At 38.0% G+C, this 18022-nt stretch overlaps 2 protein-coding genes across 7 annotated transcripts; both read left to right on the forward strand.

Annotated features, from left to right (window-relative positions):
• The first annotated feature begins 7769 nt into the window (after positions 1 to 7769).
• Positions 7770 to 12609, forward strand: GHR1 (Leucine-rich receptor-like protein kinase family protein). Of its 3 annotated transcripts, none has more exons than XM_016342251.3 (5): positions 7770 to 7907; positions 8074 to 8143; positions 8272 to 9631; positions 9752 to 11293; positions 11706 to 12609. In XM_016342251.3, exons 3-5 carry the CDS (start codon positions 8566 to 8568, stop codon positions 12287 to 12289), a joined length of 3192 nt encoding a protein of 1063 aa, XP_016197737.1. In that variant the 5' UTR covers positions 7770 to 7907; positions 8074 to 8143; positions 8272 to 8565; the 3' UTR covers positions 12290 to 12609. The 3 variants fall into 3 exon arrangements, with proteins under 3 accessions (XP_016197737.1, XP_016197735.1, XP_020976386.1); XM_016342249.3 differs by having other exon boundaries at positions 7778 to 7907; positions 8041 to 8143; XM_021120727.2 differs by having other exon boundaries at positions 7796 to 7907; positions 8060 to 8143.
• Positions 12610 to 13205: 596 nt separating this feature from the next.
• Positions 13206 to 15952, forward strand: LOC107638853 (glycosyltransferase family protein 28). 4 transcript variants are annotated; one of them, XM_088485832.1, is made up of 4 exons: positions 13206 to 13506; positions 13638 to 13914; positions 14418 to 14517; positions 15372 to 15952. In XM_088485832.1, exons 2-4 carry the CDS (start codon positions 13732 to 13734, stop codon positions 15626 to 15628), a joined length of 540 nt encoding a protein of 179 aa, XP_088341958.1. In that variant the 5' UTR covers positions 13206 to 13506; positions 13638 to 13731; the 3' UTR covers positions 15629 to 15952. The 4 variants fall into 4 exon arrangements, with proteins under 4 accessions (XP_088341958.1, XP_016197738.1, XP_088341959.1 ...); XM_016342252.3 differs by having other exon boundaries at positions 13691 to 13914; XM_088485833.1 differs by having other exon boundaries at positions 13206 to 13501; positions 13691 to 13914.
• Positions 15953 to 18022: the final 2070 nt, after the last annotated feature.

Genomic DNA, 18022 nt, shown 5'->3' on the forward strand with positions numbered 1-18022 from the left:
GCTGCTTCTCTTATTTGAGCTTCTTCTCGGACTTCAGGGAGCAGGTCGAGCTCTTCTTTGTGCCCCTGTATATTCCTGATTTCGTCGTGGAAAATCACTCTTGGGCTTCGCTCATTGATCTCTATGGGGATCATTGCTTCTACGCCATAGACTAGTCGGAAGGGCGTTTCTCCAGTGGCGGATTGGGGTGTTGTTCTGTAAGCCCATAGTACTTGTTGGAGCTCTTCAGCCCAAGCTCCTTTCGCATCTTGTAATCTTTTCTTCAGTCCTGCCAGTATGACTTTGTTGGCTGCTTCGGCTTGCCCGTTGGCTTGTGGGTGTTCCACCGAGGTGAACTGGTGTTTTATTTTCATACTGGCTACCAGGCTTCTAAAGGTGGAGTCAGTGAACTGGGTCCCATTATCTGTAGTGATGGAGTAAGGTATCCCATACCTTGTGATGATATTTTTGTAGAGGAATCTTCGACTTCTTTGTGCAGTGATGGTGGCCAGTGGTTCTGCTTCTATCCACTTTGTGAAGTAATCTATTCCCACTATTAGGTATTTGACTTGTCCTGGCGCCTGGGGAAAAGGACCTAACAGATCCATTCCCCATTTTGCAAAGGGCCATGGAGAAGTGATACTAATGAGCTCTTCTGGGGGAGCCACGTGGAAATTTGCATGCATTTGACATGGCTGGCACTTTTTCACAAATTCTGTGGCATCTTTCTGCAAGGTTGACCAGTAGAATCCTGCTCGGATCACTTTCCTGGCCAATGACCTGGCTCCGAGATGATTCCCGCAAATTCCACTGTGTACCTCCTCCAACACCTCGGTGGTTTTTGAGGTCGGCACACACTTTAGCAATGGTGTTGATATCCCCCTTCTATAGAGAACATTTTTCACCAAGGTATAGTGTTGTGCTTCCCTTCGGATTTTTTGGGCTTCTTTTTCCTCCTTAGGGAGGATGTCGAATTTTAGGTATTCGACTAAGGGGTTCATCCATCCGAGGTTCAATCCGACCACTTCAAGGACTTCTAGTGGGTCTTCCATTTTTACCACTGAAGGTTCCTGGAGAGTCTCTTGAGTCAGGCTTTTGTTATTTCCTCCTGGCTTGGTGCTTGCTAGCTTGGATAGGGCGTCTGCTCTGCTGTTTAGATCCCGAGTTATGTGCTTCACCTCGGTTTCCGCAAAGCGCCCCAAGAGTTCCGAGGCTTTCTCCAAGTACCTTTTCATAGTTGGGTCTTTTGCCTGGTACTCCCCACTTATTTGAGAGGTCACCACTTGGGAGTCGCTGTATACCATCACTTTCGTAGCACCGACTTCTTCAGCCAGCTTCAATCCTGCGATCAAGGCTTCGTATTCTGCCTGATTATTTGAAGCTGGGAATTCGAACTTGAGGGAAACTTCTATCTGGGTTCCCCTTTCATCTACCAATATTATGCCTGCGCCGCTTCCTGTTTTATTGGAGCATCCATCCACATAGAGTTCCCAAGTAGTCGGTTTGTCCTCTTGATCCCCTGCATATTCGGCAACGAAGTCGGCGAGGCACTGGGCTTTAATCGCCGTCCGAGTTTCATACTTTAAGTCGAACTCGGAGAGCTCTATTGCCCATTGTACCATTCTTCCTGCAATATCCGTTTTTTGGAGGATTTGCTTCATGGGTTGATTCGTGCGGACTCTTATTGTGTGAGCCTGGAAGTAAGGTCGTAGCCTTCGAGAGGCTATTACTAAGGAGTAGGCGAACTTTTCTAATTTGTGGTACCTTAGCTCAGGGCCCTGTAGGACTTTACTGATGAAGTAGATTGGGTGTTGCCTGACCTCCTCTTCTCTTATCAAGGCTGCTGAGACAGCCCTGTCTGCCACGGAGAGGTATAGGATGAGGTCTTTTCCGGCTATAGGTCGGGTCAAGATAGGAGGCTGGCTCAAAAACTTTTTGAACTCCTGGAACGCCTCCTCGCATTCGGGAGTCCACTCAAACTGATGCCCCTTTTTCAGTAGGGAGAACAGCGGAAGGGATCTTAGTGCTGATCCTGCTAAAAATCTGGAGAGAGCTGCTAGTCGGCCATTCAGCTGTTGGACCTCTCTCAAACAAGTCGGGCTTTTCATCTCTAGGATAGCTCTACACTTGTCGGGATTGGCTTCAATCCCTCTTTGTGTTAGCATGAATCCTAGAAATTTTCCTGCCTCCACTGCGAAGGCGCACTTTGCAGGATTTAGTCTCATCCCGTGCAACCTTATGGTGTCGAAGACTTGTGAGAGGTCAGACAAGAGGTCGACTTCCTTCTTGGTCTTTACCAACATATCGTCGACGTATACTTCCATTAAGTTTCCTAAGTGAGGGGAAAACACCTTGTTCATCAGCCTCTGATATGTGGCCCCTGCATTTTTCAATCCAAATGGCATGACCACGTAGCAAAAGTTAGCTCTGGGCGTGATGAATGATGTTTTTTCCTGGTCTGGTTCGTACATCGGGATTTGGTTATATCCCGAATAGGCGTCCATAAACGACAAGTATTGATAACCCGAGCTAGAGTCTACTAGGGCATCAATGCTTGGTAGTGGATAAGGGTCCTTGGGACATGCCTTATTTAAGTCGGTGTAGTCGACGCACATTCTCCATTTGCCATTTTGTTTTTTGACTAGCACTACATTGGCTAGCCATGTTGGGTATTTGACTTCTTTGATGAAGCCGGCTTCTAGGAGCGCCTACACTTGTTCTTCTACTACTAGGGCTCGTTCTGGGCCGAGCTTGCGTCTTCTCTGTTGCACAGGTCGAGACCCTGAGTAGACCGAGAGCTTGTGAGACATGAGCTCGGGGTCTATCCCAGGTATGTCGGAGGCCTTCCAGGCGAAGAGATCGGAGTTATCTTTTAGGAGCTTAGTCAACCCTTGTCTTAAGGTTTCCCTTAGGTTGGCTCCTATGTGAGTATTTTTTCCTTCCTTTTCGCCGACCTGAATCTCCTCGGTTTTTCCCCCGGGCTGGGGTCGCAGCTCTTCTTTAATCCTTGCTCAGCCGAGCTCTATTGTGTGAACCTCTTTGCCTTTTCCTCTCAGGTTTAGGCTTTCGTTGTAGCATTTTCTTGCTAGCTTCTGATCTCCCTTCACCGTTGCTATCCCTGCTGGGGTCGGGAATTTCATGCAAAGGTGGGGTGTCGATACCACCGCTCCGAGTCGATTAAGGGTAGCTCTGCCGATTAGAGCATTATAGGCCGACCCCACGTCGATGACTATGAAGTCTATACTCAGAGTCTTTGATTTCTCCCCCTTTCCAAAGGTGGTGTGGAGGGGCAAAAATCCTAGTGGCTTTATTGGCGTGTCACCTAGTCCGTACAAGGTGTCGGGGTAGGCTCTCAACTCTTTCTCATCTAAACCTAGCTTGTCGAAGGCGGGCTTGAATAAGATGTCCGCCGAGCTTCCTTGGTCTACTAGTGTTCTGTGTAGATGGGCATTTGCCAGGATCATGGTGATTACCACTGGGTCGTCGTGCCCAGGGATTATTCCTCGCCCATCTTCCTTTGTGAATGAAATGGTTGGGAGGTCGGAGGACCCCTCTTCAATCTGGTACACTCTCTTGAGGTGTCTCTTACGAGAGGATTTCGTGAGTCCCCCTCCTGCAAACCCTCCTGAGATCATATGGATATGTCTTTCCGGAGTTTGCGGTGGTGGGTCTCTTTTGTCCATATCATCTCGCTTTCTTTTTCCATGACTGTCCGACCTTTCTATGAGGTATCTGTCAAGCCGACCTTCTCTGGCCAGCTTTTCTATCACATTTTTAAGGTCGTAACAGTCGTTTGTAGAGTGCCCATATATCTTATAGTACTCACAGTAATCCCCGCGACTTCCCCCTTTTTTATTCTTAATAGGTCTGGGGGGAGGCAGCCTTTCGGTGTTACAAATTTCTCTGTATACATCCACTACAGGGACTTTCAATGGAGTATAAGAGTGATATTTTCTTGGCCTATCAAGGCCGAGCTCTTCCTTCTTCTTCGCTTCCCTCTCCCTCTCTTTCGTTGAGGGAGGGTGCCCGGGTCGCAAACTTGGGTCTCTTAGCCTAGCGTTTTCTTCCATATTGATGTATTTTTCGGCTCTTTCCTGTACATCATTTAAAGAGGCGGGGTGTCTTTTTGATATGGACTGTGAGAAGGGACCTTCTCTAAGACCATTGACTAGCCCCATGATGACTGCTTCGGTGGGCAGGTCTTGAATCTCCAAACATGCTTTGTTGAACCTTTCCATATAGGCCCGTAAGGACTCTCCGACCTCCTGTTTTATTCCCAGGAGACTTGGTGCATGCTTTACTTTATCCTTCTGGATGGAGAACCTCATCAAGAACTTTCTTGAGAGGTCTTCAAAACTGGTAATTGACCTCGGAGGGAGGTTGTCGAACCACTTCATCGCTGCTTTTGACAAGGTTGTCGGAAAAGCTTTGCATCGCGTAGCGTCAGAAGCGTCGGTCTGATACATCCGACTTTTAAAGTTGCTCAGATGATGCTTTGGATCGGTGGTTCCATCGTAGAGGTCCATATCGGGGCTTCTAAAGTTTCTCGGAACTTTTGCCCTCATTATGTCCTCGCTGAACGGATCTTTCTCTCCTAAGGGAGAATCTTCTCTATCGCCGTGGGAATTCTGACTTTTGAGGGAGGATTCTAATTTTAAGAGTTTTCTTTCTAACTCTTTTCGTCGCTCCATCTCCTCTTTTAGGTTCTTTTCAGCTTCCTTTTGTCGTTCCCGCTCCTGTTCTAGCTGCTCGAGGCGGCTATGGATTAATCCCATAAGCTCACTAGTGTGGGAGGGTCCTTCTTTTTCTGATTCGCGCCCCTCCGAGGAGTTCACCTTCGGATTTTTGATTCCGGAGGTGCCTTCCCTATGTTGATCATTCGCTTCCTGGTGGAGGTTCTGATCTGCTTCATTGTTTCCGGTGTTCAAATTCTCTTGATCAGAATCTGTCTCCACATGACCTTCTTCAGGGGATCTTTCCGCCATCACTGGTTGATCTCTCGGGTCCCCGGCAACGACGCCAATGTTACTGTGGGTAACCAGAGATTGGTGGGCCGGATGGCGTTGGTAGGCCCAAACGTGTGAGGGAGGAGACTATCGCGTTTGCCCGAAACTCGGTGTTCCTCCGTCCGACTTGCACGTGTGAAAGAATGGGGGGTGGTACCTGCAAAGACACTCCGATGCCTAAGTTAGCAAGGGTATAAGCAGGTTTAGAATGTATTGGACTTAGTGATACCTGAGGGAAGTCAGGGTATTTATAGTGGTGAACCAATAACCACCGCTGAAGTAGTGCCACCTTTTTAGGCGGATAACCGTTCCCCTATCTTAGGGAGGTTAAGATATGGCTCTATGAAGTGGTTAGAGAGTTTCTAGGGGCAGTTACTCATTCGAATGAGTGTTATCTGCCAGCTAACCCTCGTATCCGACTTCTTTGGAGCAGGTCGTGTTTAGTACCGACTTCTGGGACGAAGGCTGGTACTGGAGGAAGGCCAACCTTTTGGGTTGGGCTTCTTTGCTTAGATATTGGGCCCTATTTATTGGGCCAGGGTATGAACAGAGTTATAGCTCAAATGGCATAGTTTTTCGATACTCAATTAAAAGATTACGAGTTCGAATCTCCTATTTTTGGTAAAATAAATAAATAAATAAATAAATATTTATGAATAAATTATAAAAAATAGTTATTTTTATTGAAGTAACTATACCTAATTAAATGTTGAAATTAAATTTTCATAGCAATTATGAACATTATTCTTTTTTTTTTTTTTTACCGAAAATAGGGAGATTTGAATCCACAACTTCTTAGATGAGTATAAAAATACTATGCCATTTGAGTCATAGCTCGTTGGCATTATGAACATTATTCTAAAACATTAATGTAGAAAATAATTAATCTAACATGAAATGACCGGAACCATAAAGTATACTGGCTAGTGAATATTGAACATGTGTGTAAAAGATGTAAATTTATAGATTTTTTTTTATGGGATAAAAGAGAGATTAAAAAAATTAATACTCATATTTTGAACAATAATAAAATAATAAAAAATAATTATAAAAAAATTTATATTATCTCTATACAACTTTAATCTGTAGAGTATCAAGATTTAATTATCATATAGGCGATGATTTAGGCAGTGGGGTCCCAATTGGGACATTACATTAGGGAGCACTGCCCACATTCTCCTCCTAAGTTATCTCAATTATTTTTCCACCAACTTCACCTCTCTCCATTGCTGTGTAGTGTCTTTATTAATTGAGAGAGATTGGAAGGAGTGATTAAAACAAGAAACCCTAGTCAAAGGGGCAGTCTTGTGGGCCACCACCTCTTACATGGCACATACCTTCCCAAGGTCCCAATCCTTTTTAATTAAAAAAAAAAACCATACAATCTTAAACTACATTTGATAAAATCTTTTGATGTCCACTGGGGGAGAGTGAGGGAGGGAGAGGGAGAAAGATTCCCTGACTTTTTTTGGCGGGTAAATCCGCAAATTTTGCTGATAATAAAATAATCAACAACTTTTCTGTTGACAAAAGTAATTTTAGAAATAATTTCATAATATCAAACACGATAAATCATAAATGTTTTGATAAACTATTTTATAAATAATAAATTTGTCAATGAATTATAACTAAAATGATATAGTTTTTCCATTTTTATTTAGAAATTTTGGATTTGACTGTAACTTTAAAAAAAATTATTAAATTTTTATTTCAAACTTAATATGATAAAGAATTAAAATGACACAAATTATAAATTGTAAATCTATTATATCCAAAGGACTCAGATAGGTTATATATATATAAATTTAAAATTATTTATTAAAAACTAAAATATTTATTATTTTAATTAATTTATATTTATTATCAACATAATCATTTAGTAAATAAAAGATTAAATTAATAGACGCATTTGGGTTTAATGTCAATTTATTAAGTTACTTTTGTGTTTGATTTTTTAGTTCTAAAAATACTTATTTTAAGAGAAAAATGATAAAAAAAATTTTATTACGAGAGAAGTTATTTTTTTTAACTTCTCTTTAAGTACTAAAATAATTTTTTAGAAAGTCGCAATTTTTACTTTGAAAATTGTACCAGACATTAATACTACACATTTTCATAAGTTAAAAATAAAAAAAAAGTCACTTATGAACCTATCTAAACGGGCCTTAAATAGAGTAATCAACTTGTGTTAATTTAGTGGTTAATTTACTAGTCTATTTAAATAAGTATCGAAAATTCGAATCTCGTCTAAGTGAACAATAAAAAAAAAGAGAATATAAAAAACATGAAAAGAAAAGAATAAAGTCCTTAAAATTTTCCCACTATACTTTTTGTCCATGCCTCCATGCATTTTTCATTGCATAAAGTTTCGTGTATGATAATTTTTTTCCGGTAGAGAACTCAGAAATAGATAAATTGTTTTGAAGAAATGATATTAAGCTTTTACAAAACCAATTTTTTTTTGTTTATTTATAAAAAATTATTTTGAACTTAATCCAGTATTAAACCTTTTAAAAATCAGCAATTAGTGTTGTCTTTTGAGGTATTCCATTGTCACATGCATGCTAAAAGACACAACCAAAAAAGGGACAAAGGAACTCACTTTTTAAGGATTTGGTGTCACCCTCCACACACTCACTACTAAAGTAAAAATTTTTGGGGGTAAAAGATCCCCATCCTTCAATAGTTCAATCAATGCTTTTTAGTTTTTATTTCCAAAAAAGATAAAAATAAAAAAAAAATGATGGGTCCCTTTTCTCTTTATTGCAGTGTGGATGTCAAATTGGGTACTCATTTTCCTTTCTCCATGAGTTGGTTGTAGTAACAATGGTGCTGTGTCCTGTGCTTCAATTCTGAAGCCTTAAAGTTCCAATCTTTTCGTGCCATGCCCTCATTTCTGCTTCAAAAGTTTGATACTTGAAGGTAGTGGCGTGCTAGAACCTACATTGTGTTTTAGGAAGTGTTTTTTGGTGTTTTTTTTTTTGGGTAAAAAATGTTGTGTTTTTGGTTATCAGATCTCTGAAAGTTTACTCATTTTTGTTTCTATTCATTTCAGTACATTGATGCCGTTCTAGCTTGTTCTGTGCAGTGAATGGTTGCAAACTTGAGTCTACTAAAGGATTCTGGAGCTTCTGCTTCTCGTGTGGTGGTTTTAGCATGTAAAGTTTCTAACTTGGTGAAGCATTTCTTCTTGGGATTTTTTTTAAAGCTTTTCATATTGCATTTTTAGTATCTAGTTTGGGTTTTTCTTCTTTCATGTAATGCTGTCTTTCTTTGCTTCCTGAAGGGTTAGATACTATTTGTGGTGTTGAAGAATGCTCTTGGGGTGTTTTTGCTTCTTACTGTAACTAAGTCCTTTAAATTAAGGGCTCAAAACTCTTCCTTTTTTTGGAGATTGTAAATTGGCGCTTTCTTTTACAAGAATTATAGAAAGGGTGTATCTTGGAATCTACTTTGTACTACTTGGTTGTTGGTGGTGGGTCTGAAACTCTGAATTCTGAAAGCTAGTGGCTACCCTTTGTGTCCTAAACTTGAGTGTGAACTATACACACATAAGCAAAAGGTTAAAGTGTTTATAGAAATGAACATGATGAATCTCTTTAGCCTTGTAGTATTGTCCTTATCTTTCTTCACAGTTATGGGGCAACTACCTTCCCAGGACATTTTGGCATTGTTGGAGTTCAAGAAAGGCATCAAGCATGACCCTACTGGTTATGTTCTCAATTCATGGAATGAGGAATCCATTGACTTTGATGGATGCCCTTCTTCATGGAATGGAGTTCTTTGTAATGCTGGTAATGTTGCTGGGGTTGTGCTTGATAATCTAGGTCTCTCTGCTGATGCTGACTTGAGTGTATTTTCAAACCTCACAAAGCTTGTTAGGCTTTCCATGTCCAATAACTCGATTTCAGGAAAACTACCTGGCAACATTGGTGATTTAAAAGGCCTTGAGTTTCTGGATATCTCCAATAACCTCTTTTCTTCGGCATTGCCATCAGGAGTTGGCAGCTTAGGTAGCTTGCAGAATCTGTCCTTGGCTGGGAATAACTTCTCTGGCCGGATACCTGACTCGATTTCGGCAATGGCTTCCCTCCAGTCTTTGGACCTGAGCCGCAACTCCTTTTCTGGAGCACTGCCAGTATCGTTGACTAAGCTGGCTAACTTGGTATCTCTTAACTTGTCTCATAATGGCTTCACTGGGAAAATTCCCAAAGGTTTTGAGCAGATGTCCACTCTTGAAAACCTTGACTTACATGCCAATATGCTTGATGGTCATTTAGATGTTGAATTTATGCTTTTATCAAGTGCCAGCTATGTTGATTTCAGTGAGAATATGCTAGAGAGTGATAATTCTGAGAAGTTTCTACAACGGATATCTGAAAGTATTAAGCATCTGAATCTAAGCCACAACCGGTTTACTGGATCACTGGATGGTGGAGCCGAGCTACCGGTTTTCGAAAATGTGAAGGTGTTGGACCTCAGCTACAATCAATTGGATGGAGAATTGCCTGGATTTGATTTTGTTTATGATCTTGAGGTCCTTAAGCTTAGCAACAACCGATTTTCAGGATTTATTCCTATTGGCCTTCTAAAAGGAGACTCTTTGGTTTTAACTGAACTAGATTTGAGTGCCAACAATCTCACAGGTATATATAGCTAGTTCCAATTTCTCATTTTCTTAGAATAACAAATGTGTCTTATTCTACTAGTCGAATTGGACTTTTGTGACATAGTGAGATCTTATGTTGAATCAAATTGTCTTTCAGGGACACTGAGTATAATTACATCAACTACACTGCACTATCTTAATCTCTCATCGAATGGCTTCAGTGGTGAGCTCCCCTTGCTGACTGGAAGCTGTGCTATACTCGATCTGTCGAAGAACAGATTAGAAGGAAATTTAACCAGGATGTTGAAATGGGGGAATCTAGAATTTCTTGATCTCAGTGGAAACCATTTGACAGGGAACATACCTGAGGCAACTCCTCAATTTTTGCGGTTAAATTATTTGAATCTGTCCAGCAATTCTCTTAGCAGCTCCCTTCCAAGAGTATTAACTAAATATCCAAAGCTTAGAGTGCTTGATATTAGTTCAAACCAAATCAATGGACAACTTCAAGCCGCATTGCTTGCAATGCCAACTTTGCAAGAGCTCCATCTTGAAAATAATATGATCACTGGTGGTGTTAGTTTCTCATCTTCTCCTGGTCAATCAGATCTTCAGATTCTTGATCTTTCTCATAACAAGTTTAATGGCTATTTTCCCGACGAGTTTTGGTCTTTAAATGGCCTTAAAGTGCTCAATATTGCCGGAAATAACTTTTCTGGTTCTCTTCCAACTGCTATTGCTGACATGAGTTCACTATACTCCTTGGATATATCAGAAAATCATTTTACCGGGCCTCTGCCAAATAACATCCCAAAGGAGCTCACAAACTTCAATGCTTCACTGAATGATTTTTCTGGAGTTGTTCCGGAAAGTCTAAGGAAATTCCCTAATTCATCTTTCTTTCCTGGGAATTCCAAGTTACATCTTCCTACTAGCCTTCCTGGATCAACCACTCCACCAGCTGAAAGTTCCAAGAAGTCCATGAGCACCATTGTTAAAGTAATAATCATAGTGTCATGTGTTGTTGCTATCTTCATATTAGTCTTGCTTGCAGTCTTCATACTCTACATCCGTAAGTCAAGATCTCCACCGGAATATGAAACAAGTAAGGATATCCGTGCTCGTCCACAGCCAGTCAGCTCGGCTCCGGTTCGTGCCACAGACAGGGGTGGTCCTTTGGTTGTATCAGCCGAGGACCTTGTGACGTCCCGGAAAGAATCACCATCAGAGATAATCAGCCCGGATGAAAAATTGGCAGCTGTAACCGGGTTCTCCCCCTCAAAACAAAGCCACTTTTCCTGGTCACCGGAGTCAGGTGATTCATATACTGCTGAAAATCTTGCAAGACTAGATACAAGATCACCAGATAGGTTGGTTGGAGAGCTGCATTTTCTTGATGATACAATATCTTTGACACCTGAAGAGCTCTCTCGGGCCCCGGCTGAAGTTTTGGGGAGGAGCAGTCATGGAACTTCTTACAAGGCAACTTTAGAGAATGGCTTGTTCTTGAGAGTGAAGTGGCTAAGAGAAGGAGTGGCAAAACAGAGAAAAGAGTTTGTTAGAGAGATAAAGAAATTTGCAAACATAAGGCATCCAAATGTTGTGGGATTGAGAGGATACTATTGGGGTCCTACCCAGCACGAGAAACTCATTCTTTCAGATTACATCTCTCCGGGAAGCCTTGCAAGTTTTCTTTATGGTAATATGTTTACATTCCTATATTATAATCTGGCCACGAATATCATACTTAATGTGCAATTCATTGACCTTTCTAAATTGTCTTTTGAAGTTCTTGGATGTGTATACCATCCTCAATACAGCTACTAGTTTACTTAATTTCAATACACACAAAACAAAACTTTATTATCAAATTTATAATAATCATTAGCCTGATTCTTTCAACTTAGAAATACAGTATAAAGGAAAAATCTTGTTTCAATCAAGTTTTATATGTATCTGTTATATGTGCATGGATGTGCATGAATTCTAATCCATACCATATTTTACTGATGCAATGAATAAATGTTTCTGAATTGTCTCCACTATATCTATTGGAGTTGTTTATCAATCTAAAATATTTGAAGCTTTAACTTGTTAATTTAAATGCTCAGATCGACCAGGAAGAAAAGGTCCACCATTAACTTGGGTGCAGAGGCTCAAGATTGCAGTTGATGTAGCCCGTGGTTTGAACTATCTCCATTTTGATCGCGCCGTCCCTCACGGGAACCTAAAAGCCACAAATGTGTTGTTAGATACTGGTGATATGAATGCTCGTGTTGCTGATTATTGCCTTCACCGGCTTATGACACAGGCCGGTACTGTTGAACAGATTCTTGATGCTGGTGTCTTAGGCTACCGTGCACCTGAGTTAGCTGCTTCCAAGAAGCCAATTCCATCCTTCAAATCAGATGTTTATGCTTTTGGAGTGATACTCTTGGAACTTCTAACTGGAAGGTGTGCTGGTGATGTGATTTCTGGTGAGGAGGGAGGTGTTGATTTGACAGAATGGGTGAGGTTGCGAGTGTCCGAAGGTCGAGGCTCGGATTGTTTTGATGCTACCTTGATGCCGGAACTGAGCAATCCGGTGGCGGAAAAGGGAATGAAGGAGGTCCTAGGAATAGCTATCAGATGCATCCGATCCGTTTCGGAGAGGCCAGGCATCAAGACTATATATGAAGAGCTTTCTGCTATATAAGTCTTGTGATGCTGACATCTTGAACTTTGACATATTATGGGAGTATTAATGTCTCATTGGTATCCCATTTTTGTTCAGAGTTGTTTAGTTCTTTAACTTGTTTGTATTAACCATTTTTTTAGCTGTAAAAAATGGGCTCATATGACAAATAGCATGTATTTGCTGCTACATGATGGGTTATGAATGACCATCTGATTTTGTCTAGAAAATTGGGATTATGCTATGAATGATCATGTTTACAAGTACTATATATAATATATGTAGGCAGTGTACAAATTGGCCCTTTTAATGGTTAGCACTTAGCAGGTCCATTTTTTTTTTCAGTTAATTTTTACACTTGTATTAAGTATGTGTAAATTGTTTTGTCCTTCTTTGTTGGTTTGATTATTGGATTTCCAAAGGAGGAAAAAATACTTAGTAAGGGGACTGAGAAGTGTGAGCTAATTGAAAGCACTATAAGTCTATAACTCATACAAGGCCAAATTCAGGTGTCTGCAGAAAGTTGGGTGCCACCAATGAATAAAATGTTTTTGTATGCAGCTGTTATAATTGCCGTGTAGTAATTTATGGAGACTATGTTTTCTACTTTTTTTGAATTCTAGTACATAATTACTGAACTCTTGCATTTAGAAACATAGCTCTGTGAAGTTGGGATGGGATGATGTTCAAAAAAGTTGAGTTGTTTTTACTATTTTCATTTTATTATCTGGAAAAAAGAAAACATAATCCAATTCAATCCTAAACTTTCAAATTATGAGGACAGAGGTGGAATGTCATGATATAATTATAATTCGGTGGAGTTTATTCTATGACAAAATATTATGTGTATATAAAAATTTATTATTAAATAGATCATTATGTATTTTTTTTTTTAAGTTAGGACTATTTAGTACTAACTTTTTAATAATAATAAATTAACCTATTTTTTTCAATATACTTTCTTTCAACAACAAACTCAGAAACAGTCTCAAAGCTACGATTTTCCTCTTCTTTTTCTTGTCCTGTGAGGTGCTTCACCGCTGCCTGATGCCACCGCTCTCCGCCGGATTTGCCACCACTTCTTTCTTCCTCCATTGCCGATAGCTCTCTGCTCTCCGCCGCCTACAACTCTGCCACCACTTGAAGCTTTCCGCGTTCTGCCGTCTGCACCCTCTCTCCAGCCATCACTTTCTCCCTGTTCTCCGCCGCCAACAGAACCCTAACACTATTGAGGTCAGGTGCGTCATCATCCTAATTGATTTAATCATCCACAAATTCCTCTTATTTTCTCTATAGTTTCATTCAATTGGTTGATGCTATGGGTTTTCAGAAGCGAGTTTCTCTTAATTGAATTGATTATTTACTTTAGGGTTTTCAAAGTTTGGATTATTATTCGTCTCTTTCTTCGGGGTTCCCTTTCAGTAAGTCAAAATAGAACGAGAAGGTTAACGATCTTCGGCTAAATGGGGGATCGAGAAGAAAAAGAAGAAGGAAGAAGGAGAGTGGTGTTTGTGACAGTTGGAACGACTCGTTTTGATGCTCTTGTGAGTGCAGTTGATTCAGAAAATGTCAGAAAAGTTTTGGCAGCTAAAGGCTATACCCATCTTCTCATTCAATTGGGTCGTGGATCCTATCTTCCTTCTAAGGTTGTAACCACTGCTTCTCAAATATCTTCATTTCTTACCCGAAATTTGATGTTATTTATATTAGAGATTAGAGATATTGTTGTTTGTGTTAGGTAGTCGGAAATTAGTTGCTAGTTAGTTATGTTAGTTACTCTTTCATTGGTCAATATAAGGCCCTCATATTTTACTTGTACATACTCACTTTTCCACATGCTATGTCTATATACATTTCCCGTTTGTAAAATAAATCTCTCAACTTTTTCTCTTTTTGTGATAAAATGAACTAGGATTAGATTCAAGTGAAAGTTTTTTTTTTCCTTGATGGTTTTAGCCAAAATGTGCTATTATATTAAGGTTGAAAGAGATTCCTAAAACATGGGATAAACTAGTAGTACCTAACTTGATTTCAAACAATATGCTTCGAGCATGGCCAGTTTTTTCACTGCGAGGAAGTTATTTTACCGATAAATGCTTTTTATTTTTTCACTGAGATTTTATTTTTCTTGGTAACATTTTGGTTGTAGTCAGATGGAGATGATGGCTCGCTGGCTGTAGACTATTTTACTTTTTCATCAAGTATTGCAGACTATCTCAGATCAGCTTCTCTTGTAATCAGCCATGCAGGTATGCTTGTGATGTTTGTATTTTACATGCTTCTTCACTTATTTTTTATTCATGTAGTTCTTAAGTCTGCACCAATAATATATCCATTGCTTGTTCTTGGTAGCTTGAAATGAATTCTGCTTTCCGATTCATAGATAGGTCATAGGTGTTCACATCCTCGTGTGTCAATGGTGTTTTAATTATATTTGACATCCTTTTTCGGTGAAAACAAACCTGGCTATTAAGAGAAATATTATAGGAAATGAGTGGCAGCTCATATCAGCAGCTGCCAAGCATATGAGCATCTGAGAAAGGGTAAATTATACCGATTTTCGTTGAGGTTTGGTGAAATAAACATGACACTAGACAAAGTCACAAAACACAGGTTTCAGTGTCACGTTTTATAAAATAGAGAGGTATCAAGTGTCGTATGACTTAGGTGCTTAAATCTTATTTAGGGGTGTCAGTATAGTTGGACCTATGAGAGTTGAGACAATGATAATGCTTCTGCTATGGATTTATTCCAATTCCTTAGTGTGCTTGGCAGCTACAGATTTATACATGTCCTACCCGGTTTAAAGTTGAGTTAATAACATTGTCATGTTACCACTAGGCATATATTGCAACTGATATGTGTATTGTATTTATTCAACACCTTCAATAAAATTGTACATTATTCAATCAGTATTTCCTTCACTAGTACAAGCTTTGTAAAGCATGTTTTGAGTTTTAGAACGAATGAAGTCAATTTTTGGCATATGATCGAAAAAGACTGCATGGAAAAATCCAAGTGAAATCTGTTTGTGCAGCAAAACACAGGTCAATCAAGTAATTGTAACTATTCTTTTTTTTATTATTATTATTCTTTAATACAGGATCAGGTAGTATATTTGAGACATTGAGGCTGTGTAAACCTTTAGTAGTGGTTGTGAATGAAGATTTGATGGATAATCATCAAAGTGAGCTTGCAGAAGAACTTGCAGAGAGAAAACATCTCTACTGTGCTAGGCCTCAAAACCTCTATCAAACATTAGCAGATATGGATTTAAATACACTCCTTCCCTACACTCCAGGTGATGCTACACCAGTGGCCAAGCACATAAACAGATTCCTTGGTTTTCCTGATGATTGATTCAAAGCCCCTCTTTTTTTTCCCTTTCTTTTTTTTTTGGTTTTGATGACTGTATCTGTGAGGGAGGGTAATTGATTTTGTTAATACTTCTGTTTCTCCGTTGTTTATATGGAGTGTTATTGTTTTCTACTAGATTTTTGTGTGTAAAAAAAAAAAAAAACAATCAAACATGTTGATTCATCGAACGAGCAAAATACATGAGCAAGGATTACAATCAAAACACAAACATTAGTACATTACACTTTGTTGCTAATTCTATAAGAGTTTGTGTTGTAAATTTGGTAGTATTTATTTGAGGAATATCATATTTTAGTTTTTAACAAATTTTAATTACTATAAATTAGTCTTTAACTTTTTATTTTGACAGATAATTAGTTAATCGTCAAATTCTGTTAAAAATTTTATACAAATTAACTTTTGTTATTTAATAAAGACATAAATAATGTTTACACAAGTCTTTTCATATAGAATAGCAATTTGATGTAACTACTCATTTATAGACAACAAATAATTAAAATGTTAGACATTCTTGATTAAAAAAAAAATTTCTTTAGAAACACACCAGGGTAAAATTTTATTTTTTAGCTAATGAACTTTAGGATTCGGTATTTTTCGGGGTACTTGCAAGTTGCAAGCTGTGTTGTGGTCTTGTGAGCAGGCCAGATTAAAAAATTAAGAGTAAAATTTCATCCCAATCCCTAATTATTCATAATAACAATTCGTTTTTCACCAATTGGAAAATGATAATACAGTCTTTAACTATTAATTCCGTCGAAATTTTTGGTCCTTTTATTAAATTTTTTTGTTTAGAATTAACAGATTTTACCTATATGTAACATTAATTAATTCCGTGTCAAAGAATCATTTTAAAGGATAAAAGATTCCTATCATGTTAGCAATATACTACAGTAAAGTAGGATAAGTAAACTCTTATAAATTTTTTTATGAAATACATAAACCCCTAACTAATTTAATTATAAACATAGACATAAATTCAAAATGAACTATAAAATAGGACAAATAACCATGATATTCAACAATATATTCAGTGGTGGAGCTTAGTTCAGACAAGGGGTGGCCATGGCCCCCCCAAATTTTTTATAAAAAATTTAGTAGTACTTTTTCAAAAGATAAAAAATAGTTCAATTGACTTAAATACTTTATGACTTAAAGTATCTAATAAGTTCAATAAACAACATTCTCTCTATCTTTAGGTTTAAATATAAAAAATTAGATATCTTTTATTTATTTAATTTAATTTTTTATATAATAAAAAATAATAAAATATTCAATAAGTATTAATATTATTGTATTTATATAAATTGATAAAAAAATTCAATAAATATTATAAATTTTAATATTTGTCCTTCTAACTTTTTCTTTATATATTTTACAGGATATATATTCAAATTTTTATATAAAATAATAATAAAAAATCAAAGAATTGATACATTTTTTAAGAGGAAGACTAATATTTAAGAAGGAGAACATATAACTTTTACAATATCAACACATATAGATAGTTCTTCTACTTTAATGAATTACGAAGAAAGTGAGATATGACCTTCAAAAGTTCAAAAAGTTATATCTGATGACTTTAACTTTAACTTTTTGGAACGAGATCTTAAAAAAGGGCTTTAAATTTGGCAGTATCACCCAAACCAGAGAGATGAGATTAGACGAACTTATCTTAAACGAGATCCATATAAAAAAATATTTTGACAATTATTTTCTATTTGGCCCCCCAAAATTTTGTTTCAAGTTCCGCCGCTGAATATATTGTATTTGCTAGATTGATTAGTGGCAACCTCAGTTCCTCCTCCTTCTCCTCTTTTTTCTCTGTAAAGCCCTTATATAAGTAGAATAAAAGCTACTTCATCAAGTTTAATCCCCTTTTAATATATCATTCTCTTTTTTATCTCCAATGTAAATTCCATGTCCCATCATTGTAATATCCATATATTAGTGTTGTGAACGTGATCTTGTCAAGCTTTAAACCTCTCTCACCCATTTTATTTACCAGCTTCCTTCAAATCGCAAATCTTACAAAAAGGTCATTGATAAGCACATTGACACTATTCGAGGCCAACCTTTGCATATTTCATTAAACAAAATCCGTGCCACCTAAGAAGAAGAAGCAAGGAATTGCACAATGATATTTGTCATACTTTATGATTCATTATAAATTTATGTGTCTATGTTTATAATTAGTTAGGGGTTTAAGTGTCATAAAATTTTTATAGGAATTTACTTGTCCTACTTTATTGCAGCGTATTACCGACATGACAGGAGACATTTTGTCATGTAGGTAAAATTCATTAACTCTGAACGGAGAGTTTAACAAAGAGACTAAAAAGTTTAATGAAGTTAGTAATTAGGAGTTACATATCATTT

The sequence above is a fragment of the Arachis ipaensis genome, chromosome B4 (assembly GCF_059453495.1).
Source record: "Arachis ipaensis isolate K30076 ecotype BB chromosome B4, ASM5945349v1, whole genome shotgun sequence".
Classification (NCBI taxonomy): domain Eukaryota; kingdom Viridiplantae; phylum Streptophyta; class Magnoliopsida; order Fabales; family Fabaceae; genus Arachis; species Arachis ipaensis.